General features: G+C 52.9%; 1 protein-coding gene across 1 annotated transcript; it reads right to left on the minus strand.

The window, feature by feature from the left end:
- Positions 1 to 1,223: 1,223 nt before the first annotated feature.
- Positions 1,224 to 26,261, minus strand: RGMA (repulsive guidance molecule BMP co-receptor a). The gene is made up of 4 exons (XM_015639490.3): positions 25,995 to 26,261; positions 18,807 to 18,922; positions 6,659 to 7,170; positions 1,224 to 4,414 (listed from the first exon to the last, which is right to left on the minus strand). Exons 1-4 carry the CDS (start codon positions 26,006 to 26,008, stop codon positions 3,719 to 3,721), a joined length of 1,338 nt encoding a protein of 445 aa, XP_015494976.1. The 5' UTR covers positions 26,009 to 26,261; the 3' UTR covers positions 1,224 to 3,718.
- Positions 26,262 to 27,298: the final 1,037 nt, after the last annotated feature.

The raw sequence follows: 27,298 nt of genomic DNA on the forward strand, positions 1-27,298 counted from the left end.
AGGACCCCCAGCCCTGCCTTGTACCCACCCCAGGAGATGTGCAGGCACAGCCAAAGTGGGGCTGGAAATCCACCCCAGGCCCCAGGTGGTGGCACTTGAGCTGCTGTCCATCACAGAGTGATGGGATGGGACCCTGAATCCCCCAGGACCCCTCACCAGCCCTGAACACGGTCTGGAGAGCAATTTGAACCTCTCCCAGGTGCCACAGGGCCACCACTGCCACTTCTGTCCCTGCACAACCTGTGCCTTCCCCACGTACCTCCTGGGGATGCTTTGCTGCCTTGTGTGGTTAATGGGGACAGGGCACCCTTGTGCCTGGGGGTCACCATTCCCTCCATTCCCTCACATGAGCACTTTGTCCCACTGGAATGTGCAGTGCTGCCTGCTCACTGTCCCAGGCTGGACAGCAGGGGACCATTGGTGGCCTCCTGGCAGAACAGTCAGGGAGGGAGACCCCCCTGTCCCCTGCACTCTGGGCACTTTGTAGATGAGTTTTCAGGTTTGGCCATTTCAGGTTTAGCCATATGAAATGGTTAAACCTGAGCTCTGGTGCAAGGAGTGGCAAAGGGCGTGGATTTGGCTCTTCCCAAACGCTGCCTGTTCTCTGGGCTTCGAAGGAGGGGGAGACCAGATGTCAATCACATCTCTGCTGCTGGGCATCACTGCATCACCCCAATAATGTGTGTTTTGAGTTGGTGTGGGTGTCCCACCTGCCCTCAGCCCCTCCCTGTCCCCAGCTGCTGTGACAATGAGTCCCTTCAGATTTCAAAAACGGAAAAATTAACAGGGAAAAAAAAAATGCAATTTTGTTTTTTCCTCATTAGAGGGCAGCAGCAAACCCAGCTGGGACAGGAGAGCTGCCCAACAAAAGGGAGGTCTTGGAAAGGAGGAATTACCATTACCGGGATGTACACCCCCTTCTGCTGGGGTGAGCAGGGGAAGGGTGGTGGCTCTCACTTGGGCTCCACTGCTGCACATCTCCTTTCCCAGCGAGGCAAGGCTCTAATGGTTTATTATCTGTATTTTTCCCCCCATCCCCTTTTCATTTTCTCATTTGGCTGTAGATAAATTGAACTCCAGAGTGGAATTCTCAGGAGAATTCAGGACAGAAATGAGTTCTCAGAGGGTCCTTCAGGTGGAAGAAAGCTGCTTTGGAGTGAGTACAGAAATGGGGCAACACTTGAATCCTGAGTGGGGAACAGCACCAGGCAACACACAGGGAACAAACCGAGACCCACTCATTTATTGTCAAAAAAACTTCAAACTTTACTTGCGTTTCTCTCAATAAATAATTTACAGTATTTACAGGCGGTGACACTCCCGTGGGTCTCAGCGCAGGGAGGAGATGGGGGGGCCTTTTCAGAACGCCCCCCCTTTGCCTATGTTTCTTTTGTTTTGTTACCAAGTATTGGGTCCTTCTTGGCCACACTTCACCTTTAACCAGAACTGGGTCAAACACAATCAAAATAAAGTGCTTCACTGTTTGCTTCTAAAATAGGGATACCCCAACCACCTCACACCATCGGCCACCACCGGAGTGCCCTGGACAGAGGGAATGAGCCACGCCATAACCAGACTTTCCTTGGATGGAAACTGTCCCAAAACCACAGCGTGTTGTGCCGTGGGGTGATTGTTTATAGGAAGGAGAGGTCTTAAGGGAATTATTGACCTGTTGGCACTCTGTGGCTGGGCTAGCTCAGACAGCTCTCAAGCAGCACTGTGTGCTCAGAGGGAGGCTGCACACAGCTGCATTTAGCTGTGGGGTAAACCTTCTTTTTGCCCAAAGACAGAATTTGGCTTTTAAAAGGTGTATTTTGAACTTCTAGGGAAGATAAGAATTTGTTTTCCCTAGAACAAAGGAAACAGAAAACCCCCATCAGCCTGGCTGAGCATTAGTGCATTGGGAAATGAAACTGTCTGGTGCCATGGTCCAGTGGCTGCTCCCCTCAGCACCTCCAAACTGTGATATCCTTATTTCAAAATCTCCCTAAACAGAGTATCTGGGGCATCAGCAAACAAAGCAAGGAGCAAAGTAGTAAACACATCTTTTTGTTTCTTTTCTTTCCTTAAACATTTAAAAACCAATTACATCTTTTCATCTGTACAGTCACACAAGATCAATGCCAGGGCTCTATATATTAAAGAGACAATATAAATTACATCAATTGACACAAGTTTGCATTTCTCTGCTGCTTTACAAATGGAGCTCTAGAGCTGTAAGGACACAATGAATAGTCATGTTCAGTATTTACACCAGGCTGCCTCTTGGCACCAGTTCAGACTGCCAAACCAAGCCTGTTCCCACCTCTTTTGGTGCTAGCTTGTCTCATCCCGCCCAGAGACCTCCCTCTTGAGAGCAGGAGGTGCCCCCAAGTGTGACATGTGTTTTGGGCTTTGTTTCTGGGAACTTCCCCCTGAGGAAAGGCGGGGGAAACTCACCAGGAGGTCTTGAAGGCGCAGACCAAAGGTGGTCTTGACGTTTGTTCAGTGAGTGATGGGGTGAACCACAGAGGAACATGGAGTGGAGGAGATGGGCAGCACTATGAGGTGGGGGAAGGAGATTATTGATGGTTTCGAGGCAGGGAACAGACATCTGGAGGCAGCTGGGGGGGTCCTCTGCTGCATCCCGTCTCCTGGCTGAATTCTGACATTGCCCCATTTCTGATCCAAGCCCAAATGGGCTTAAGGTGCAACTGGTCTGCAATGGGGTTGCAAGTCGCGGCCCCAGGATGGGGAGCAGAGCAGAGACCTAGCAGCAAAAAAAAAATGAGCACCATGCTCCTGCTCCATCCCAGGGCTGGGCCAGGCCGAGCCACAGGCAGGGAGGGGCTGGAGGGAGGTGCAGGTTGGGTCTCCCACTGAGCAGCCACCCTGCTGCCAGTCTGAGGGGACCAGAGAGTGAATGGTGTGAGCAACTCATCCAATGATGGGCAGAAGTTGCAAAAACCGCTTGAATACTGGCCAGGTTTCTCCCGTTGCCATCAAGAGTCCACGGTGGGTCCAGGCAGAGACAAGGGAGACAGGAGTAAAACTACTGAGTGAATCAGCCAGGTGAACTGGCTAAAACAGAGGATGCCTTTGAACCACAGAAAATGCAGGCCAAGGCTTGAGGAACATGTCCTCCTTCCACCCAGAAGGTGCCTGGCACCAGCAGCCAAGCAAGCGTGGGATCACTGCCCACCATTTCGGCCCCTTGCACCACCTTCTGCAACAACAGTGCTGTGGACAGAGCAGGACGTGCCAAAAGCAGAGCCCAGCCCTGGTGAGCAGGACATCCTGCCCTGCCATGCTGGCCAGGCTTGGTCCTGTCTCACTGCTCTGTGCCCTCCTTGTGGGCTCTGCTCTCTGAAGACAAAGCCATGTTCACACACACCTGGGTCAGTCACCACAGGCACAGCTGGGACCAGGGGAGCGCTACAAGGAGAGTAGCTACAAGGATTCCCCAACACCCACTTGACTGGGAGCAGGAGGAGGGGGAAGTGAGGGTCCAGACAAGGTACAGTCCAGCAAAAACTCCTGACTGGTCCCACTGGCAGCACACTCCTCCCAGGCAAGAGCTGGGAAGGTGGAGGATTTGCACCAAGAGAGAGACTGAGGTCTGAGGACGACCCATGTGGCTCTGATGTCCAACCTCTTGTTTTCCAACACCTACATCTCTCATTCCTGGTTGCCTCCTGCTCCCTTTTCCCTTCTCTCCAAGGTGTGAAGGAGCAAACCTCTATAACAAGCACAACCAGCACAAACACAGCAGTGCTACCCAGAGGGTGGGATGTGTTCCTGTGGGAGCTGTGTTGCCCGGGGTCAGGACCCGTGTCCTTTCATAGAGGTGCAGCTTGTCTTTGTTGGAGTGAAGCATCTTCACGTCCTCAAAGGCATAGTAAGCAGCCAGCATGAAGTTGACATCCCCCGTGGTGAGGAGGTCAAAGACACAGGACTGGAAGTAGAGGTCCTCCACGGGCAGCTTTTCCCTGCACTTGGCCATGGCCGTTTCATAGGTGAAGGCCTCGGGGGGGACCGGCAGGCTGGGCCCCTTCCTACGGGCACGACCCTCTGTGGCCTGAGCCGAGCGGATGGTCTGGAAGTCAATCTGTTGGTTGAGTGGACAACCACGGAGGCACAGGTAGAGGCCCTGACTGTCCCGGTCCTCCACGGCGTTGACCACCTCCTCTGGCATGCGCACGGCGAAGGTGAGGTACCGCCCCACCTGCCTCACCACGATGGTGGTGCCGATGTACTTGGCCTGGATCTCGATGTGCTGGCCCGACACCTTCTCCGTGATCTTCAGGCTGTTGGCTCCGTGCTTGTCCCCTCCGTTCTTGGAGCCGTCGACAAAGGCAGCGGGGAGCTCGTCCATCTCTGCCTGGTACACTTTCTGATCCACACACTCCTGGAAGCTCTTGAAGATGATGGTGAGCTGTGGGGGAGGAAAGGAGCATGGTTACAGCCAGTGATGACCACCTGAGAGCACACAGCCACCAGCAGCAGTGGGGTGGGAGGTGGAAGGGCTGGATGCTCAGTCCAGTCAAAAGTGGGACTTTCAGCTCATGGGTAGGTCCTTCATCCTAAGAAGTGGCCCCAATGTTTAGCCCCCCAGACATGGTCATCCTGCTCCAGCAAAACACAACAACACTGTGTAGAGATCAAACACCCAGAGGCTTGACTGAATGCACCACCTGGATCTGCCTGCTATCTCCAGGCCCAGCACAGGAGCTTCCTTACAGTGGAGCTGGGTGGAGTATTCCTCCTCACAGGCCTGTGGCAGCATGCCTGTGCATGCAGCACTGCCTTGCCTCCAGGGCTGGCAGATGGCAGTGGGGATGAGCCCTGACTCCCTTGGAGGCACTGGAGCTTCTCCTCTTGACTCCCATGACATTTACATCCCAAGGGCTGGACCAATTTGTTTCCCTAACCAACTGCAGACCGACAGGATTTCTCCCATGGGCCCTCAAACATGTCCTGCTCCATCTCAGCCCTGCGGGCACACACATGTTCAGCTTGTTCCAGTGGGATGGCCCTTCTAGGGGTGACTTTGTGGTGGCCTTGGCAGTGCTGGATTCATGGTTGGACTTGATCTTAAGAGGTTTTTTCCAACCTCAATGATTCTGTCATTCTATGAGACCAACATGCCTCCTCACCCCTGGCTGGGCTCAAACACAGGCCCCTTGCCAGAGGAAGGACTTCACAGTGCTTGCTCTTCCCTTGCTTGCCTGGCTTTTGGAGGGAAGAGCCAGGGAGGAAAATGAGTAATTTGCATGTACAAACAGTACAAACTACATTTCCTCTTTCAGCTTTTGCAGGGTTGCTCTTGCACCTTTTCTGCCCATGAGGGAGAAGTGGCAAAGGGGACCTCCTGCCACGTGGGCCCCGTAAAGGGGGAGACTGAGACCTGGCCAGAGCAGGACAGGGCTGGAGAAGACAGCAGAGAACACAAGGAGCCCCAAGGATCGAGTGCTCCCATCCTTTCCAGCAGCACAATGCCCACAGCAGCGCTTCCCACAGCTCATGCTGCAGATCTCATGACTAATCCCTCTTCACCACAAGCCTGTGAGGCAGATAAGGAGAGAAAAGGCTCCATTAAGATAGTGATCCTGGGATCCTACCAGGTCCTGTGATCCTTAAGGACCACTTTCCTCAAGTCAGACTTCCTTGCAAACTCTCCAGCACGTTTTGATGTCTTTTAGCAGGTAAGGACATCAGTGCATCATTAAGTATCTTTTAGGGCGTTTATCTGGGGCAGGTCAAAACCTCAGTGCCAGTTCCAGCTCAGGATAAAAGGGTGACATCCAGAGCAGAGAACCAGCCCCTGTCTTACGTGCTTCTCTCCTCTCCCCACACACAGGGAGAAGCAGAACTCCCAGATGTGGTGGGACAGAACATTTTCCAAAAGAAAGAAGATGCCTCCTACTGAGCCTCACTTTTTCTTTGGCACAAAAAGTGCCCTGTTAGCTTTAAAGCTTGTGCACCAGGGGCAGCACACCAGCTCCTCAGCTCCAGGTCCCTCCTAAAGCTGAGGCTGTGACACACAAGTCCTGCTGTATCACAGCAGCATATTTTCACTTGGGCTTTCTGTGTTTGTCTCGTACCTTCAGGATGTTTATTTAGTCTGTCAAAGCACCTCCAGAACAGACTGTTCCCCACAAAATGTCTTGACTTGGCTGCAAACCACAGAGATAATTATAAGTCTGGGTAGGGGGGAAGGCAGTGTGAGGAGCTCAGCTCCCTCCAGGCTTTTTCCTGCAAGCTGGAGCCTCCCTGGAGGGCGGTCCTGGGTTTGCTTGGGCCTTGGGGGTCCCCCAAGAGATTCCAGCATCATTCCTGATCTGGCTGTTCACAGCAATCTGGAGTCCCAAGATGGGAGCACTCTTAATTTTAAATACTTGGCTTGGCCATGAAGGCTCCCTGAGGTGCAGCACCTCAGCCTGCTCACCGTGATGGGGCTGGATGTGCTCAACAAGAAACTACATTCCAAAGAAGGCTAGGGACAAAAGAAGGATGGACACCTGATACTGAGGGCCAAACATTTAAACTCTGATGACCCTCACACTCTATCTTACCCTCCCCAAGGAGATGTGGAAATGGGGGAAGACACAGAGGAAAGAAAGGCCGTTCTGAAGCCTCTCTGTCCTTGCCCACCTCTGTCCAGGGGAACAAGGCTCACCTTGCTGGTGGCGGTGGCCGAGGAGCCAGGCAGCACCGGCGTGTTGGTGACCTGCACGTTCAGGTAGTTATTGTCTATGAGTGGCCAAGCCCCCTGCACCTTGCAGGTCTGGAAAGTGTCCGTGAAAGTCCTGAGGTGGGGGTCCCCAAAGAGCCCGCAGTGGGTGTAGTTGGGGGTGGCCGAGTGCTTGTGGAAGCTCTTCTCGTAGTGGCAGATCTCGGGGCTGTCGGAGCGCTCCTGGCTGTCCCCGGGGGGCAACGTCCGGAGGCGGGGCTGGGACGTGGGGCCATCCTTGGAGCAGTTGTGCTGCACCATGAGATCGTCTATGCCATGCACGGCGGAGTGGTAGGCCAGGTCTCCCCTGCAGGTGCGGGCGGTGCGGCGGGTGCAGTGCGCGTAGGCCCGCAGCGCCGTGCAGAACTCCGGCGCCTCCTCCGCGCCCAGGTGGTGCGAGCCCGACGTGGCCGCCCAGAACTCAGAGTTGCACTTGAGGATCTTGCATGGAGATGTCACTGCGGGAGGGGGAAACAAGGGGGTCAGTGCTGGCTTGCCTGTGGGTGGGATGCCCAACTCTACCCCATCTAGGGGCCACGTCCTCCTCCCGCCGCCCAAACTCATGACGCCGGCCCGGCCGCGTGACGGGGCCTCGCTCACCAGATGTGACCCTCTCACATGACCCAACTCTCATGCATCAAAGCCAAAGAAACCAACAGGATCTGCCCCAATTGAAACCAAAAAGGGAAAGAGCATCCAGCCTTTAGATGAATGATCATCTAAAGCCATGGTGTGGAAGAATGGGACATATTCATAAGCAGTGATAAGGGGGGATCATTAATGTGGGGGGAGATGCAATGGGGATTTTAATGCCCTTTTAGGGTTTGACATTCTAAACTCTGTGCTGCCAGAGTTACTGGGCGCTGTGTCCAGACTGAGCTCTATCAGCACAAAGCTCTCTTCCTTTTCCTCCTTTACAGGCTTGGGAAAACTGAGCAGCATCACAACTGCTGTGCCCAGGTTAGAGCAGGACCAGTGCCATGACCCACCCTGCAGCAGAGGCAGAGGCCATCCACCATCACCAGAACCACAGCAGCCAGGGGTGCAGCACTTGTCCCTGTCCCTCCAGAAAGAAGCAGGAGCCAAAAAACCTCTTTCCTGACATCCCTGTGGCTCTGCCCAGCCCTGGAAGCCTGTTCCCCACCACGGCCCGCTGAGAGAGAACAAGAGATGGAGGGAAAAAACCGGCACAGCAGGTGTGGGGATGCCAGCGAGCCCCCACCTCCCCTTCCCACCCACCGTGTGTTGCCCAGACGGAGGCAAAGCCAGAGGCTGCAGGGCCTTTGCCTGGCTCAGCCACAGCCCTGGTGCTTCCTGGCAAGGCAGAGGAAGGCAAAGAAAATTCAGATCCTGCTTCTTCCCCCCAACACACGTCAGCTCCCTGGGGCAGTGTGGCTTCCCCGGAGCAGACTTGAAAGCAGCTGTGCAAAAAGCACATGGCTGTCGCTGAATGTCGCAGACACTGCTCTGCCCCTGCCAACTAAAAGTCTTGCTGGGAGAACCCAGGCTCACAGTACTTAAAATTCATGGCATTTTCCTTTCTCTCCTCTTAATCGACCCCCTTGGAGCACTTGGAAACAGGATGGGTTCAGGCAGAAAAGGCAGCAGGAGGAGAAGACAAGCCCCACCATTTCTAGATGCTTTCATGGTGCCTTTTGCAGGCGTACCCATATATTCCTGTCTCGAGGCTTGTTCAGAAGGAGCCTGGCAGGGCATCTGTGCAAAAAGTATCTCAGATTTGTTTATAAAGAAAGTTACAAAACCCAGTATTGTTTCAAGGAAAACAGTATGTTTGAGCTTTAAACATCACAGTGCTGGAAACCTAAACAGAGTTGGTGCTGGAAAATCAGAAAAGGAGATTTAGACTATAAAACACAGAGCAGTTCAGCTGTGAGAAACAAGCCTGTCTCCTCGCTGTTTCCAAGAAGACTGAAGTGCAAATAGGAAATGGTGACAGGTTCCTCACAGTTTTAAAATTCATGTTTAATAAACTCAGATGCTAGCAACAGCACCGAGAACCCGGGAGCTGTTTGGTCTTGGCAGCATCTCACTTAAACCTGCAAGAAGCTGTGTGGAGAGCCTTTAACTCATCATTGACCAGAGTGACTCAACAACAAACTGGGACCTGGGACATGGGCTCATGTTTCTGCTAAGTTTTCTGCATATATGGGTCGAATTTGAAGATATTTACTATTTCACATCCCTCTCTTTTTCATCCCAGGAGTGTGGTTTTCCAGGACTATCATAATGGAAGGCAGGAGTCAAAACAGCACACAGCAGTGTGACCAGTGCCACCACTGCTGGTTATCCTAAACCCTTGTGGCATCAGGCAATTAAAGTCATTGCTCTCCTAGTTGTTATGCTAATGTACAGCTTGAGGATGCCTTGGGGTTTCGTGTGGCAGAAAGTGCTGTCACCTCAGCCCAACCTGCCCGCAGAGCCTCAGGAGAAGCTGGAGGACACATCCCTGGACACACAGGAGCCACACATCCCACAGCTCAGTAAGGCGTCAGGATGCACTACACAAACATCCCATCCCGGCCTTCTCCAGCCCTTCAGCTGCTGTGTAGAGGGGATTTTTGTAGCAGGAATAAACCTCTTTAAGTACTCGCTTCACTCGCTTGGATGAGGAGATGCAGGCGTGAGGTGTGGCTGCCTAAGGACAGACAGGGTCCTGCTAAACAGCCCCCCACCCCAACACCAGTGCTGGACACATCCTGGTGCTGAGCACCCCTCCCTGCTCCCTGCCTGGGGTCACACATGACTTTATAAGGTACTGAATTAAAAAATCACAAGCGAAGGGAGGGCAGGGAAGCCCATCTCGTTCCTCGCTGTGCCTGAAGGGGGAGCGTTCTGCTCTGAGATGTTATCGCTCCGCTTTTGGCACCGATCCCCTTCTGGCTGTTTCGCTCAGGGCCCCATATAAGGCCAGATCTCCAAATCCAGGTGCCCTGGGTGGTGTGAGCGGGGCCCTCCCTCCGCCTGGCCTTCCCCATGGACATCTCCCCAGCCACCCTCATGGCAAATCCCTCATGCTGCTGGGGAGGGACCACAGCTGACAAAGGCCGGAGGACAGCAAACACGACCCTTACCCCTCCCAAGCAGCCTTGCCTCGTCCCCTCTGGCAGCAGCTTTGGCACAGTGGTGCAGGCTCATTTGTACCCTGGCCAAGAAATGATGTTTATTCAATTTCACATAATCTATTTTCCATCGACTCACAATGGTTCTGTTTTTCAACCACAGATGACTTAGCATGGAAACAAATCCCTCTCAAGCAGGAACCCAGCAAGGCTCTCCTGGGATCTGCGAGACATCCCCAGATCTTGGTGATTTCTCATCCATGGCAAAGCAGCCTTCATCTCACAGACAGGTGACTTCAACCCCTCCAATCCACCTCCCAACCCTCCCCACCATCTTCTTTCAAGGCCTCGGTGCCACTCAAACCACGCAACAAAATTTCCTTTGTTATCTAGAAACGAACGGTTTCAGAAAGTTAAAGCCAGGAAAAAAAAATCAGAAAACCACCTGGACTAGGCCAGCCCCTTCCCATATCCCCCATTTGTTCAGGGACACTTCCCGTGAGGACTCCAGAGGTCTGTGCCGACTGGGAGGGCTGTTTCAGGAGTTTATCACCTTTACAAAACACGGATCTTGGTTCTAAGTGGATTTTATCTGACTGCATTGTAAGGACATAAAAAGAACCAGCGATTTTCCCCAAAGCAGTAAAAGGTCCGTTAGTAACGAGTGTGTTTCCCACAAAGATATTTACACACTGCAATCAAGTCCCTTGTCAATCCTGCAGATAAGCTAAACGGTTTGCACTTTTAAGTTCCTGTTGGAAGGTGTTTGCCCAGCCCCACCATCAGATCTCCCTCCAGCAGCCTTGTTTCCTGCCCAGCCTACCACCCCGACAGGACACGGGGATAAAGGACACGCTCACAACTCTCCCGAGGTCAGCCCTTTAACCAGGACACTGCACTGAGCAGGTAATGAATTGTGACCTTTTCCTGAGTTTGGAAAGCCCTGGTCCTCCACTGAACATCCCACGGGCCACCAAACACACACTCAGGGTTCTGGGGTATCACACGATCCCAGTCCCACCGCTCTGCCCTCGTCATCAGAACACTGCGTTACCTGATGTCAAATTAAGTGTTCAAACATATGCACACACCTAACTTTAACAGCATTTAATTATCAGTGCCCCCTATTTCCCTTCAGCTGCTGTCAAGTAACCTGGATTTCATTTACCCAAAACAGGCTCTTTCAGAAAACTAGCACAAAACAAACATTTAATCTACTCTCCTGCAATTCCTGTGACAAAGGAATTACTGGAAATTAATTTCTGTTAGCAAAAGCCAATTCTTTTAAGACTCCTGAATGCACGTTTACCAGACCTGTTAATTTTAAAGTGTTCACTGCTAAGCAATGTTTTTTAATATCCTCTTGGTTTCTAACGGGCTGGAAAGTATTTCATCACCCACATGTGATGCAAATACATCATCCCGCGTTTTTCCAAATACATGGATTGAAGTGTAGATGTTCAAGCCTCACACATGCAGTAAAGGGCCTTTTTGGGGAACACAGTAAAACGTAATTACCTTTGGCCTCAGATCTGAGCAACCCAGCTTAGGCTCCTAAACACATATTTATTTAAGTAATCTAAATAAACATATTTATGCTGACACCTCAATAGGAAAGGCACGATTCTCCAAGGTGCTAAATACCAGCAACATCTGCCAGCTTCAAGGAGATGTGGGCTGCTCTGCTCACAGGCAGATAGCAGTCACCACCAGCATGAAAACGACCCCAAAAGAGTTTAAAAAAAAAACAAACAACAAATCACATTGCTCCTTAAAATCAGGCAGAAGGAATTGCTTCCAGCAAGGTTTCAGGAGTCCCAAGCACAAAGTGAGGGAACAAAAACTGTGCTTTGCATCCAGCCCCTCATGCTGCTCCTGCTCCAGGGGGTGTCTCCACGAGCCACCCCTCATGGTGGCCATGCTGGACCCACATCTTGACCCCCATAGAGCCGTGAGATTGGATATAAAGAAGGAATATTTGTATAATGCTGAAACACTGGCACAGGCTGCCCAGAGAAGTGGCGGGCGCCTCATCCTGGAGACATTCAAGAGGTCCCAGCCCATGGAAGGGGGGCTAGATGGGATGACCTTTAAAGGACCTTTCCAACCCAAATCATTGAGCGATTCTATTTTATGACACGGATCAGCCGGCGCCTTGTCACACCAGGGAGAGACAGGAGCGATTCGGGGCAGCCCTGATGGATGGGATGCCCTGGGCAGGGACAGCTCTCCCGCAGCCCCACGGGGCACCGGGGGGCGAGCAAGACCCAAGGGCCACCTGACCCAAGCTTGGTGAAAGGATTTGTGAGGGAAGGCAGCGCCGGCTCTTCCAGCGACCTCCTTTGAACTGTTAATCAAGCACAATCTTGCAGAATAATAGCCTGGTTATTATTGCCTTGTTTGCATAACAAAGAGGCCCAATAAAACTGATTTGACTGTGCTCAGAGGGGGTGTGAAAGATCAGCCCTGAGAAAAGAGCTGCAGGAATGCAGCAAACTGCTCCAAAGCCTCAACCCAGGAAGAAAGACAATGCAATTTGCCATCAAGAAAAGCCCAATAGACCAATAAATTACCCATGTGCAAAGGGATTAGATCAGGTTTCAGTTGCACTGAAGTGAGGGGAGGACCAGGAGGAGGGAACTGAAGGAGAAAAATAAACCTGACTCTCTTAAAGAGCTGGGGCTCATATTTTGCAAGGGTGTGCGTGGGGAGATTGGCTCGGAGGGGCCACCTTCCACGCTGGGGCCGGGGCTATGTGCTCACTTCCACCGGCAATAGCAGCAGATGTATTAAATCCAGGCAAAGGCCCTACTTTGTGTACAATAAAGTGATTCTAGATGTACCCAGAGCGGACCCCAAACAATGCAGTTTCCTTTAACCCAGGCCCTGTCATGTTCAAGAGGATGCTGGGGGAAAGGAGAAACCAGTTCCTTGAAGTCAGAAGAAGGACACAGAAGGATTTTTCTCGTTCCAGCCCGTGTCAATCGCTAAAGCATCTGGAGGACCTGCCATGGCCAACTCCTTTCTGTCCTCAGCGCCGAGTTCACGGCCCCCCATCTCTCCTCTGCAGGCATGGCAGAGACACGGGGCAAGTACAGGCAGGAAACCAGCAGAGTCAGTGTCTTCAGCAGCTACAGCTCAAACTGCTGCACGCTGCCCAAGGAGCCCTTGATCGCTCCTGTCACTTAGTCAGCTCTTTTGGCTCCAGACTCGGCTTACGCTGACCCGGCATGCTCCGCGCCAGCCAAGGCAGCTCTCCCCAGCCAGCACCGCTCCTCCAGGCTCACCTCGGCATCCGTGCCAGGGAGAAGGGTGAGCAGCCACCACCACATAGGGCACCAAGCACGGAGCTGCCTGTCAGGGCTGTGCTGCTCTGAGAGCTACCAGCAAACCTTGGCGAGTTCAGCAGCTGTTGAGCTTCTGCCTGCTCAGAGGAAGCGGTGCCAGTGGGTTGTTTAGGAGATGCAGGTTCTACTCCTCCATGAGCTGCGGGGTGGAGGATGAGCAGGGAGGGAAGCCATAGGACAGTGATCTCTTCTGACTCTTCACCTGCAGAAGGGCACCAACAAAGCTGGCTCTCCAGCACAGTGTGCTGCAGGCTGGGAAGCCGTTCTGGAGCTGCACACCTGACCTTCCCTGTTGGGAGTGCACCCGGACACCTTCACCGACAGTTCCCAAGAGCTGATAAATCTCCTCAGGCAAACGGTCCAGTTTAGAGATGAGGACACTGAAGTATGTTAAGACTTTTGAAGAGAGGTGAATTTGCACTCTCATGCCCTGCATGAAGCATCACCCTCACCTTCCTCCTCAGCCGCCACCACCCATGTCCCCATCGCTCTGGAGCAGCAGTCCCCAGGTAAGGTCACCTCTGCCAGCCACCCCCACCGCCGAATGTTTCAGGTTTCCAGCAGACATCACTCTCCCCACGCCAAAGCTGTTTTCCCAGGGTGCCTTTGAAGGCAGCGCTGCCACCCACCAGTGCCCGGGGGCCCCCAGGTGTGGCAGCGGGTCCCTCGCCCTCCTCCCCCTCGCCCGGGCCGCGGCAGGGCTGGCAGGGAAACGCTTTCTGCTCACAGGTGTGGATTCCCTCTAGGAATAATCATCCCCGCTGTGTTCTTGTGAAATTTCAACCCTTCAAACGCAGAGGTAAATGAGATACAAAACGAGGAGATGGAGAAAAGCCCGGAGCACATAAATCTGGATGAGGCAAATTTATACAATTAGATGTCTGCCAAAAAATTGCGGCATCTCAATCCGAGGCGTTGGCTTGTGCAGGGTGTGGGGTGGCAGCTGCCTGGCTGGAAGGTTGGCAGCCCCACAAGCCCATCAAGACACCTGACTGATGCTGAAGCCCCACCTGGGGACGAAGGGGACCTTGTGAATCCCTTCTTGCAGTCTGGGCTCCCACCCAGCACCAGATTCCCTCCCCATCACTCATACCCCATGGAAACCACAGTACCTGTTCATATTTCACAATCACAGACCTTCAGAGATTTATTTATTTTTAAATACTGCCTCTCCTGGACTTGGGTCTTAATTTTAAGAGGAAAAAGTAACTTTCTAACTGGAACCCACTCCCCCAGTCCCACTGCTCTCCCACTTGTATCCCAGCACAGTGATGCTTTCTCATCACTGTGGGCTGGCAAAGTTCAGAGTCATGTCTTACCACATGCCCTTGTCATCTCAGAAAGGGCCAGCTGGAGTGTGTCACACAGCAAGAGAAAAAGGTAGCTTGTTCAAAACCCAAAATGCCATAGATCATTACCAAGTCTTTGGGGACCAAAGTCAACAGCTGTCCAGGAAGGAGAGGAAACCATGGGAGGAGAAAATTCTTTGGCCTCAAGTGAAGCTTGCTCTCTGCCTGACCCATAAAACCTGAACATCAGGGACAGCTCTGCCTGCCGGGAACTGAATGGCCAAATGCTTCTGGATGCTCATGCAGTGCAAAGTGGGACTCAACACCCTTCTGAAGCAGCTGCTGTCCCTGCAGCTGAGGGGACTCGAGACCCTGGCCACCCCACACACCACAGCCAGGCCATCAGACAGAGCGGCTCAGTCTGCGCCTACCAGGGCTGCGTGTGTGTCGGAGCCAGCTTGTTCTCCGCAGTGAGAGCCCGATGACTTCATCAAGGAGATGGCATCTGGTTTTGCAGTTGGCTATAATTCAATTCTCCCCCTTGCTGCAGGAATTTCAGCTGGTGGAGCAGTGATTTACTCAGCCGAGCTGCACTTGAGTGCAAAGCAATCTTGAGGCTACAATCGAACACACTGTTATTTTGAGAGCTCATGGACTAGGGAATAAATATCCTCTTCTTTTCATCCCAGTAGCTGCCAAGTGCAGGCTACAGAGCTTTTTAAAGGCATTTAGGAGCTCTTCTCTAACAAGTGCACTCTGGATGCTGTGCATGGTCAGGCAGTACGCTGCCTGCACAGCTCACTCCTGATCTGTGGCATCAGCATGAGATTTGCAAGGATGGCCAGACACAGGCCAGGGTACCCCCTCACCTGCCCACCACAGCTGCATCTCCACACTGCCTCCATCCTCCCCAACAACCCTTCCTCATCACTCCAGCACACATCACTCTTGGATTCCAGAAGCCCTGAGCTCACCCCAGCCCCCTTCAAACCCTCCTGGGACTCTGAGCCTCTTTTGGTCCTGGATTCCTACACTCCCCCTTACTCCAGGTCTGGTGTCTGTTCCAACAGGAAAAGCAAATCAGACCAAATCAAACTCATCCAGACAGATCAAAAGCCCTCATCTTTGACCTCTTTTGCTGTCTCACCAACACTTATCCCTTGGAAGCAGTAGGGCTTGGCTGTGGGATCCCCTGAAGGACTGACAGGCTGAGAAGGGGCTTGCTTGGGCCACACACTGCCATGCCAGAGCCTACGGATGCTTTATGGGATGTGCCCATCAGGGAGGCAGAAGAGAGACCACAAAACTCATTGTCACTGGGGCCGCAGCCTGGCTCTCCAGGGACAGCAGGTCAGTGCAGAGCCCGGGAAGAGCCCCCAGGTCAGGAAGTTTTTATGGTTGCCCAGCCCTGTGAGCACTTTCATGTGCACATCCGACTCAGCACAGCTGTCCAGGCCACAGAGAAAGAAACCTCAGCTGTTCCCATGATAAACCCAAAGTCACTCTTAACATTGCATTGTCACCAGTAAACAAGGCCCAGGAATTCCATGATTTTCTGTGGAAGAAAACAACATATCTACCCCATCTACATTAAAAACAAGGTGCCTCCATCCAGCCCTGCAACATGCCTTGCTGGCAATGGCAGAGAACTGTTCCAAGTACGAGACCAGCTCTCTGTTCCAAGTACGAGACGAGCTCCAAGCTTGCCACAAAACAGGGAAGCCAAAATATTTCCAGGTTTACGTTTGAATCCCTCCCTTCTTCTCTGCCCTGACAGACAACATCCCGCACAGGCGCGTTCCTCCCCTGCCTCCACCTTCCCTCCCGGTTCACAGCACTGCTGGGGTTCTTTTAGCCTCAGCCCCCATCTGAATTTTGCCTTAATGCTGTCATCACCTCCCTGCTGCTGAGACAAAAGCAATTTATTGACTACTCTCATGCACCTCCAATATGGCTGGATCCTTATCTGGAATACACTGCGCTGCCTGGACGGACCAAGAGCAGAAGACTCCAAATTTTTACGGAGGCAGAAGTGTATTACAGCCAGAGCAGCCAAGCTGGAAACAAACAGGCAAAGCCAAAGCAAACCTGAGCCTGCCACACCTGGGGCAAAAACACCCAGGGCCAGATTTTGGAAGTACAAAAGGATTTGCAAGAAAACTAAGCGCAGCCTGTACTGGGAGGCACAGGTTTGGTTCACGCAGGAGATCAGGGTCTCAGCTGGGAGAGCACCCAACACGAGCATCCAACACTGGGACTTGGCACAAGCTCCAAGGAGTGTTTCTGCCAAGGAAACTGTGAGCAGTGGCCTGCTCTGCCCAGACCTCCTTTCCCAGCTGCCCCACGGTCACCCTGACCCACGGCCAGAGGACGCAGCCCAAGGGCACTGGATGGTGGGGGCTGCCCAGGAGGCGAAGCCATCGGTGTGAGAGCAGCAGAAGCGGGAATCCAGCCCGGGCTGTGAGCGTAGGGGGGTTAAGCAAATAAATAAATAGGGCAGGACTCAGCGAGGCACTGATCTGACACGCCGAGCACCCGCTTGGGCAGCCTCCAGCGGCCCTGCTCACCTGGGGCTCCCAGGAGGGGTGCGAAGCCTCCTTGGTGTTGGGAACTCACAAATTCCCAGGAAGCATAGGGAAAAAGGGGGCAAAAGGATATGTCAGGGAATAAATCCCCCATTTTTTCCTACCTTCCCACCCACAAAGCTTTCAAAAAAGCCCCCAGCTTTCTCCCAGCCCAGGGCACGGGGAGCCCCGTCTCCGCCTGCGCCCCGTTCCCGCGGGCTCTGGATCGCCTCGTTCTGCCAGTTCTTTGCACCTTATTTGACTGCTGAAGGGAGAATCAAACAAAGCAGCCAGCCAGATCTCCTATCAAGTTCTTTCTTGCACCGTAAATCTCACAGCCTCGACGCTTTGCAACTCAACCGCTCCGAAAAGGGCGTTAAGCAACACATATGGGAGCAGCTCCAGAGTTTCCAGAAAAAAACAGGGGGTTCAGCTTCCAGCCTGCTGGGAAAAGTGGTGGGGTCCAGAGGGACACCTCAGTGCTAAGGGCAGTGCTGAAAAGATTTTCCTGGAAGAGGGTGAAGAGGGCAAAGAGGGCAAAGATGGGAGGAAGGGCGTAAAGCAGTTATTTATTTATTTCCTACATGTGTGTGCAAGACTACTTCACCTACGGTTATGCAAAAGAAAGGTTGAAGCGATTTAAAAATTAATAAAATTTTTAAAAAAGGAAAGTTTTGCTAAACTGAAAAGAGGGATAGGGAGATTTAAGCCTTAGAGCTTTTCTTTCTCCCTCCTGCTTTCCCTCGATTTCCCCCCCTTGCAAGTGAAGAAAAAAAAAAAAAAAAAAAAAGAGGTAAAGAAACTGGAGAGTTTTGGAAGGAACAAATCCGCCTCTGTGGACTGGGTTTCCCCTCCCCCAACAAAAACAAGCACTCAGGGCTTGAAGGAATTTGCAGGCAGAGATCTGCCAAAAACATTGTGAAAAACTATGGGGGATTCATTGGAAACAGATGGCGTTTTCAGCTGTAATTCTGAAATTCTCCCCTTTTCTGACACAATACAAACATCGGGGCCGGGGGCGGCGGGGGGGCCGAGCCCCGCGGCGGGTGCGAGCGGCCGGCCCGGGGGTGCCGATGCTCGCGGGACCATTTGGTTGCCATCCCGCCCTCGGACAGCACAACAGCTGCCGGCCCAGCCAGGACAAGGTTTCCGAGCAAACGAGGGTGCTGAGCCCCCGGAGCCGCGGGGCGGTGCGGGAGAAGGGGCGGCCGCCCGGAGCTGCCGCGCATCCCCTGCCCAGGTGCGGCCGCGCTCCCCGCGCCGGGGCCGTGCGAGCCCCGCGCCCCCAGCCACCCCAAACCCCACCGCAAACACCCCCAGCCCTTCCACCGCCGCTCCCCGGCTCGGCCCTCCGCCGGGGCTCGGAGCGTGCACCCCACCGCCCTCACAGAAATTTAGGATGGGGGGTGTTCATGTGTGGGTCCCCCCCACCAGCGTCCCCGCTTCCTTTCACGGCACCAAGGGGGAGAACAAGGTAACCTGGCGCTGTCAGGAACACCTCCCTGACAATCAAATCAAACGGCTGCCTTCGCCGCTTTGATTTCCACCATCTCCTCCTTCCTTGTGGGATGAGGAGCGGGGAGACAAAGAAGACGAGGTCAAGGAAAAACAGCCACCGCAACTGCTTGGGGAGCGGGGAACTGGGGGTGCACGCACCAAAACTGAGCCCCACTTGCTTATTTTAAACATGTGGCAAACTGCTGCGAGGAGAGGGAGAGGGAAAGAGGCCCAGGGATAGGGGAACGGGGGCGGCGATCCAAGGGCTGCCAGAAACACAAGGAAAAAGTCTGCAAAATAAAGAGGCTGTTCCTTACCTGAAGGGAAGATGCAGAGAAAGACAGGGAGGATTTGGAAAAGTCCCAGGGCTGTGGATCCTGCCCCTCTCCCCATACCCATCCATCCAGCTCGAGCTTTAACCACTATCCTCTCCCTGGAAGAAGAGTTTAAAAAGGGAAAAAAAAAAAAAAAAAAGGAGAAGGGAGGAGAGGAAGAGAGGGGGGGAAAAAAATGAAAAAAATAAATCAATCGAGAGAACTTGGGGGAAAAAAAACGAAATCAAAAGCCCCGCATGGCTCCGCGGAGCGCGGCAGGCACGGGCGGCCCCAGCTCCGGGCTCTACACTGAAAGATTACACAGACTTTTTCTCCTTCTTCTCCTCCTCCTCCTCTCCGTCCCCTCCCATTACAAGCCAGCCCCAGCCATCAATCATCCCGCTGCCTCCCAATGCCGGCATCCTCCTCTGCGCCTCCTCCTCCGAGCGCGCCCGCCTCCCCGGCCATGCTGCGGGAAGGGGCGGGAGCGGCCGCGGCCATGGGAGCCGGGCGGGCAGCGGGCGGGGAGCAGCAGCCGGGAGAGCCTGGCGAGGGGCTCGTAGCTGAGGATGGAGCCACCGAGCTCTCCCGTGCCCCGGGGGAAGGGGGTGGCGGTGGTCGCACGCAGGATGGGCAGCGGGAAGGGCTCTTGATGTGTGCCCGCCGTCACTCATCGCAGCTCGGTGGCTGTTTGGGAGTTTTTCCTCCCATCCCATCGGCTCCCAACACCCACTGTGCATTCCCTGCCCCTCTCCCATGGGCCTACCAAGAGTGCTTTGGATCGCACAAAATTTAAGGCATTTGGGGTAAAGTGGTTGTTGTATAGCAGAGGGGGGAAACTGAGGCAGGGAGGCTTTAGGCAGCTGGTGCAGGGAAGGGGTTGCGATAGCGACACTGAGGTCCCGACCCGCTGGGGGATGGAGTCCCTCCCCCAGCACGTGGAGCTTCTCTACGTCTTCCCAGCCCTGGCACCATGGTAGGTGAGAGTTTCACAACAGTTCCAGGTCATTCACCCGCACCTGCACTGGCACTGGCAGTGCTGAAGTGACCCCAGGTGACTCAGAAGCAAATCCCAAAGATCCTTATCATGAGACTGGCACTCCTTACATAGGGGGACAGCTGTCAGGTAACCCAAATCCAGCTGCTAGCCCCCCAAGAACTGATGGAGATGGCTACAGATAACCTACACTCTCTCAGGACCTCCAGCACTGCCTCCTCTGCACCATCAGCCCACGTACAGAGCTGGATGTTCAGCTTTCACTGCGGGAAAGTCTCACCAGTTGGGCTGGCAGGGTTGTCCTGGGGTGTCACTTCTAAGCCTCCTTTAGAGACCCTCTGGGCAGTCCCAGGCAGGCACCAACCCTGGGAGAACCCTGCCTGCTCACAGACCATCAGATGGAGCAGCAGCTTGGAGCACACAGGCGTTTGCCTGCTGGCTTTCAAGATCCTGCTCTTCCTCCTGCAATGCCAGAGCGTGCGGAGGTGAGCAGATTGGATCTGCATCCCCACCATCCCAGGGGTCTGTGCCACCCATGAGAGGGCTAGGCCAGGAGGAAGGCATCCACTTAGCTTGGATCTCTTAAAAATTTCCCTTGAGGGATGTTTTAGCCACAGTGAACTAAGACCACTTCTGAATGAGGGTGCCCACGGGTGTAGGCTTTAATTAAACTTCCCTGTTTTGGATCATTAGCTCTCCTTTGATGGTGTGTCCCCTTGCCATTCTGATGTTTCATCTCCTTTCTTTTGGGGTTCTTACACAAAGAATAAAAGGATGCTGGTTGTTTTACACCACCCTTCTCCCAGCTCTGTAAGACCATGTGTCTTTACTCCTGCAGGTTGGTTTAGGCTGGGATACTCCTTGACATTTCTTCTAATTATTCTTGGAAACCTCCTCTTCTAGCTCATAAACATCCTTAAGGATGCTTTCTTGAGTGACCTTGGCTTAAAGTCTCTAACAAGAATTTATGATCTCCTCCCTGTCATGGATTAAATCTGTGATCCAGTACAACAAATATCCCATAGAAAGAGGAAGAGGAGATGGGAATATCCAAGAAGCAGAGATATCTTTTAACACCTATATATTTCTCCACAAGGGGAGTGAGCCCCCATGCCTCCAAATGAAGGAGGAGCTTCTCTGGGGCTTTGTCCAGGCTGCAACAGGAATTAAAACACTGCAGCTTTTCCATCTGGGACCCAGATGGGATCCAAAAATCCTGTGGCCTTGCCTGCCTAACGGAATATCTGTCTTGGTCCTGCTGGTCCCAGGGCTGCTCTCAGACGGTGTCCACTGAAGTCAGAGGGAGCTCTGTGTGCAGAGGAGCTGCCAGAGTGGGCAGAGCTGGGCAGGAGATGAAAGCTGGCAGGCCGGATCCAGACCTGTAGCAGAGGCAGTGTGGGAGGAACGCCGACTCGAAGCACCTCTTTGTGGGGGATGTCAAACAGGGGCAAATATGTCCAAACCCTGCCAGCTGCTCCTACCACCCAAGAAGAAATGCCTGCTGATGGGATGTGTAGGCAGCTGGAGCTGGAAGGGGCCTGGGGGGAGGAGAGAGAGGGTCTGTGAGCTGGGGAGGGCCCAGGAAAGGAGGGTGGAGATCCAAGGGATGGGGTTCCAGACCTCAAATCCCTTCCTCTTGCTCCCACCCTCTCCTCTTGCAATGCGACTTTTGCTTTTATTTCAAAATGAAAAACATAATTTCTGCTGTTATCCCGACTGATGACATCTAACATGATCTGTTTAACTAAAAAAACCCATCTGAATGACGAACTTTTAAAACCCAGCTGTTAAATTGCTGCTGTGAGGCTGCTTTGATGGTGTGACCTAAAGCACCACTTCGGTATTGCTGTTTTGGGGCAGGCTGACACATTGCAACGATAGCCTGGAATCCAGTCTGAGGCATTATAGTTAAAATAAGACCCTTGATGGAAATTCTGCCTTTGGTGTAAGGAAAACTGTGCTGCCATAAAGCAACGGTCGGATGCCCCTGGCTCCAGTTTGTAAAAATTTCTCCTTGATTTTGCTCCGTTGCATCATGCATTGCAAATGGGATTGCTGTTCTTGGCACCGATCAAAGCAGCGGATTTCGCTGGAGAAAACAACAGATGTGTCCAAACTGTAACTTCAGGGAGGAAAAGGCCCCAAATAAGGTGCGTTTCTGAAATCCTGCTCCCCCTTCCACGTTTTTGAAATAAACTTCATCTTTCTGTTTAGCTGATTCAAAGATCTGGACTTTAAAGCACCTACTGAATCAGAGGCTGTGTGAAATTCGGATCTCTGCCCTGCATAATGGGGATATCTAGGCTTGGAAATGTGGAGTGACTGTGTTTCCCCCAACTTCTTTCCTTCTCGGAGCCCGTCCAGGACTCCCTGTTTAGGCAGCTTTGAGCCCGATGTTCCTTGCAAACAGAATGTGGGAAACCACCCACCACTGAAATGCAACCACTGCAGCGCCTCAGCTCCGGGGCACAGGCACCTCCGTGGTCATCTGCACGTTGTTTGCCGTGTTTGGTGTCCTGCTGGAGGGGTGACGTGCAAATCACAGCCTTCTCCGAGGTATTTGCAGGATGCTGGAGGAATCACAGTTCCCATGGGACAAGCAGCTGGGATCACTGGGCTGAACTTTCCTTTTCTCTGCCCTTCGTGGCTTTTCTCACACCCTGCGTGGCTGTGGGCTTCAGTGGGGCTGAGTGAATGCGGCTGATTTGAACCCAGAGGTTTGCAGATGAGGGCTCCCCTTACAGCCTTCCTAATGGAATCATTCACTACCTGTAATTATATGGCTAAAATAGTAAACATGGGTATTTCTGAGGGCTGCAACTAGTAGTTAGAGGAATGGATGTCGGGGTTCCTGGGCTGCTCCTGACTCTCCCATGAACTTTCTGTGTGGCCACTGTTCACACCACTATCTCCACACTCGTGCTTTTGCCTGCTCTGCCTCAGGACATGGTGTTCAACTCATGGGATAAGCCATAATCACTCCTGCAGGAAGCTAATCCTGAAATGCTCTGCAGGGATATGTGTGTGTTTGGGGTGAGCAGCAAATAGCAGGCTGCTACTTAAAGGAGGAAGAAAGGAAGTTTGGAGTGGAAACCCCCAAGTTGTTGTCTGGAGAGGTTTGACAGCTCATCCCAAAATGCTTGTGGAAATAAAAGCAAACACTCTGAACAATTCCCTTACTAAAGGAAAAAAAAAATCTTAATAAGAAGAAACAAAAAAATCCCCAACATCTTTATGCAGTAACAGCCACCTCTGATGTCTGCAATTAGTTTTAAAGACCTTCCTTTTACTCATAATTCTATTTTTTATAATTTTGTAATTTCCCTGGCTGGCCAAGCAGACACTGTCCCTGAGCTGTGCACCCAAAGCTGTTGAACACACATGTAGAGCCCCTTCCCTAGCAAAATTTCCTTGCAGGTAGAGCAGGAAAATATCCCCCCAAGATCTCCTTAGTGCCCTGCACTGAACTTTGGCATCAGCTGGTCGGGGCAGGCAGAGGGGATGGCACAGAGCTGGGCTTTGAAGAGCGACCCACTCCTGTGTAGCAAAGTGTAGAGGAGTTTGTTGGTTTATCTAAATCCTCCTTCCCACAGCTGCCCCTGTGAACATCAGCCTCACCAGCCTGGCTGTGTAAAAACAGGCCAGTTGTGAAAGGTGAAAAAAAATACAGCTTTGTGCTACCAGTAAATGAATTGGAAGAACTCTTTGTTGACCTGAATCCTTGCATCTGCAGATTAACTGATTATCAGCAGCCCCCACTGAAGTCACAGTGGGTAACCTTCTCTCCTCAAATTGCCTGCTCCAAGCCCACAGCCGTAAAAATCTCTAAATACTGAAAAGCAGCCTTGAAAGCCTTTAAAAGCAAGGGAAAGGGAAGATGGGCTGGTGGAAAACTTCCAGTCTCATCCATGAGAGAAAGCAAAACAAATAGGGATATTTTAAGGCAAGTAGAGTTCATCACATCAACTTTTTTTTTTTTTTTTTTTTACTTGTAACATTCAATTGTGTCTCTCTCTTTCCCTTGCTTTCAAAGCCCCTGGGGGAGCGAGGTCTAATTCCTACCTACACATGGGAGCTTGTTACCATCCCTTGTCCAACACTGTTTGGAGGGCTGGCTGGAATTCATGATCTGTATATTTAATTCTCTGCAGGGAGCTGGTCTTCCTGGCCTAGTCTCCTCTTTGGGGTAGATATCAAGCAATATCTCTGTAGAGTATCTTCTTCACATCTGGGCTCCCCTCAAAGCAAAAATAGAAGAAGGGATGGGAGGTTCCCAAGAGCAAATGGCAAATATCAGCTCAGCAGAAAAGATGGATAAGTCTGAACTGCCAAAAAATGATCAGCATCGTAGAATCACAGAATGGTTGGAGTTGGAAGGGGCCTTAAAGATCATCTCTTTCTGATCCCCCTGCCATGGGCAGGGACACCCACTGCAGAGAATTGCAGAGAACTGTGTGTTTGTCAGCAAAGACAGAAGCCAGTCTGTATGATGGGACAGTCTTTCTCTGCTGCTTTCAAAAGCTCCTGACATCTCGATAAAGTGCAAACATAGCTCACTAATTCCCCTCCTCTGACTGACAGGTCAGCTAAGGACATCTCCTCGATCCTATTTAAAGGTGGGAGATGGCATCAAGTGTTTGCAAGTCTACATCTGCAGCCCTTTGAGCAAGGGGTGTTTGAAGGATCCTCTAGAAAAAGCTCTGTGAAACCCAATCATCTTTCCCAGGTCTCCTTCTGTCAATTCGTGGCAGTCGTGGCCAGAAATACAACCCAACACAGAATGCCTTTCCTGTGTTCTCAGTTGGGAAGCACTGGGTGACAGTGTCCTCAGCTGATTTAAAACTTTGTCTTTGGTATCAGAGAAAGTGATACTCTTTCTTACGGAGGAAAAGCCCCCAAACCCAAACAACTTTAATCCAGCACTTCTGTGGGTATTTTGGCAAATGAAAATGGGAGTTTTTGTGGAGGGGAAGCATCTTGGAGTTGGCACCGGGAGTCCTCGTGGGTGTGCCTGGCTTGGGGCTGGGCTGGGCTAGGTTAGGGTTGGGCTGGGATTAAGGCTAGGACCGGGGCTGGGGCTGGAGCTGGGACTAGGGCAGGTTGGAGCTGAGCTGGGACTGGAGCGAACTGGGCTGGTACTGGGCTGGACTGGGATTGGGCTGGGCCGGGGCTGCGGCCCCACTGGGTGGTGCTGTTATCCCTGCGCCGCCTGCGAAAGTATCCAGTTTATAAAATAAATGCAATCCAACGCCGCCTTAAACCACATGACATAACAGCAGCTTGCGAGCTCCCATTAAAATCTCAATTTGGGGAAATTGATTCTACCTCTGAGCAATTGCGATGCAATTACTCCAACAGGCAGCAATCAAGAATCACATCAAAACAACACCAAACTTTCATCTCCTGCCTCGCCAACCACCACAACAAAAAGCACCTGTCTTGCAAATGCAGCCCGGTTTCCATAAATATATATAATTTTTAGGAAGAGCAACGTGCCTGTCCCAGAGTGGAAGCTTGGACAGGGACTACTCTGGCTGATGAGTCTGAACTGTCCTGTTTGGGGGCTGTATTTTGTCCTCCCCGTCTCCTGGGGGAGGTTTTGGGCTATTTACGGACTCAGGACAGCAGGAACGAAGTCGCTCCCTCTGCCCTGCCACGCTCCAGCTGCCCATCCTCTCCCTGCGCACAGATGTGCCCATCCCAGCCATGTCCCACATCTGTCCAGCTGTCACCCCCCCACCTGCCTTCTCCCGGAGCTCGCAAACCCCGCCAAGCACTTTGCTACCAGGGGAGTTCAGGGAAAGCTTTGTGTCCCCGCTCCGGTCTCGAGATCAGCGATCATTCCCGGGATGAGCTATCCAAGGGAAAGGGGGAAATATTGGGGAGGATGTTTACAGCTCTCATCAGTGGTCTGCAAGGAATTACTCGATTGACTTAGCGCAGCAGGGAGCAGCTTTAGTGGCAACCATCAGAAGGGAGGATAAATGAATAACCTCATGCACGCCAGCTAGCGCCGAGCCGGGCAGGGAGCGCTGGGCACGGGAAGTGGGAAGAATCGAAGTTCCTTATAAAAACGGCCGGGAGCGGGGAGCCAGGAGGGGACCGGGAGCCTCAACAGGTCCGGAGGAGGAAGGGCCATGCAGGGAGCCGGGGGACATGCGGCCGGGGGGGCCCCCAGCCCCCGCCCCGCTTACCTTGGCGGCCGCATCAGCCTCTCCAGCCCCGCGGGGGTCGGTGCAGGCAGCGGCGGCTTTTTTAATATATGTTTTTTTTCCAGGACGGGTAAATAAAACAAAAATAAAAAACTAAATAAAATAAAACCCAAACGAAATAAAATAGTAAAAGCCCTCAAGGGTCGAAGTGGGGGTGGCGGGGGGGTGGAGGCCGAGGGGCGCGGGCAGCCCCCCGCCCTGCGGGCAGCCCCGGCGGGGTGCAGGCGGCCTCGCTCAGCGGGACGCGGGGAGCCGCATCGCCCTCCCGGAGCATGTGAGAGGCAGAAGAGGAGATAGAGCCAGATAGGGAGGTCCCCTCCCTCCTCCTCCTTCCCTTCTCCCTCCTCCCTCCTTCCCTCCGCACACGCTGAGCAGCGTCGCTCGCAAGGAGCGGCGGAGGGAGGAGGGAGGAGGAAGGCGCAGCCCCGGCCCCGCGGAGAGGGGGCTGGGGGTCTCCGCTGCAACACCCCCGACCCCCAGCACCCCCTCTCCGTGTGCAGGCAGACAGGGCTGGGAGACGTGGAGGAGGATTTCAGGGTTTTCCCGGAGAGGTGGGGATGCTCCACCTGCAGCAGGAGGGGGTGAAGGGGAAGTGGGGTTTGGGAGGAACCCCCTTTCCAGCCCCTGGGGTATGTGTAGGTGCTGAGAGCGTCTTTATATTGGTGGGGGAATGTGCCAAAGACCGGGACAGGGAGCGGGAGGAGGACCCTCAGCAGGACGGCGTGGTGGGGAAGGGATGGAGAGCCCAGGCTGCCCCAAGAGCCCCTCAGTTGCCCACCCCAGCTGCCCCAGCACTGCTGAGAGCTGGGCTCGCCCCCGAGTCTCCCCACCACTGCTGGGGTGAGCACCCCCGTGGCCTGTGGGGGCTGGTTTTGGCACACACGGGTGCCAGGGCGATGGGAAAACTCTGGGTGCCAGGCTGTGCCAACCAAAGTGTCAGACACACAATTAATTACTGCAGCCCCAGAGCCACAAACACTAAATGTGCTGTCGCCATAGTGCGTGGATAATAGCAGCCCTTTGCAAACTGTTTCTTTCTCCCCTTTCTCCTCTGCGTGCAAGAGACAGCGACTGCAGAGAGCAGCTCTCCACTCCTTGATTAAGTCAGCATTGAAGACAAAATGTGCCTGTACAGCTCAGGCTTAAGGAGGGATTTGAGTGTGTGTAAGGTACAAATTAGAAAATGGATGTGATTTAATCACAACAAATCTAAACAGCCCTGCTACAGAAACCTTGCCATCAAAGAGGGCTTTCTCTTAAATGTGGACACAGTGAGTGTATAGCCC

Source organism: Parus major, chromosome 10 (assembly GCF_001522545.3).
Source record: "Parus major isolate Abel chromosome 10, Parus_major1.1, whole genome shotgun sequence".
Lineage (NCBI taxonomy): Eukaryota > Metazoa > Chordata > Aves > Passeriformes > Paridae > Parus > Parus major.

Excerpts from the sequence above, each read along its gene's own strand:
- RGMA (XM_015639490.3), bottom strand. Across the intron at positions 7,171-18,806 it reads TCTCTGCATCTTCCCTTCAG|TGACATCTCCATGCAAGATC; the intron begins GTAAGGAACAGC and ends CCCCTCCCGCAG. Across the intron at positions 4,415-6,658 it reads CGGCCACCGCCACCAGCAAG|CTCACCATCATCTTCAAGAG; the intron begins GTGAGCCTTGTT and ends CCTCCCCCACAG.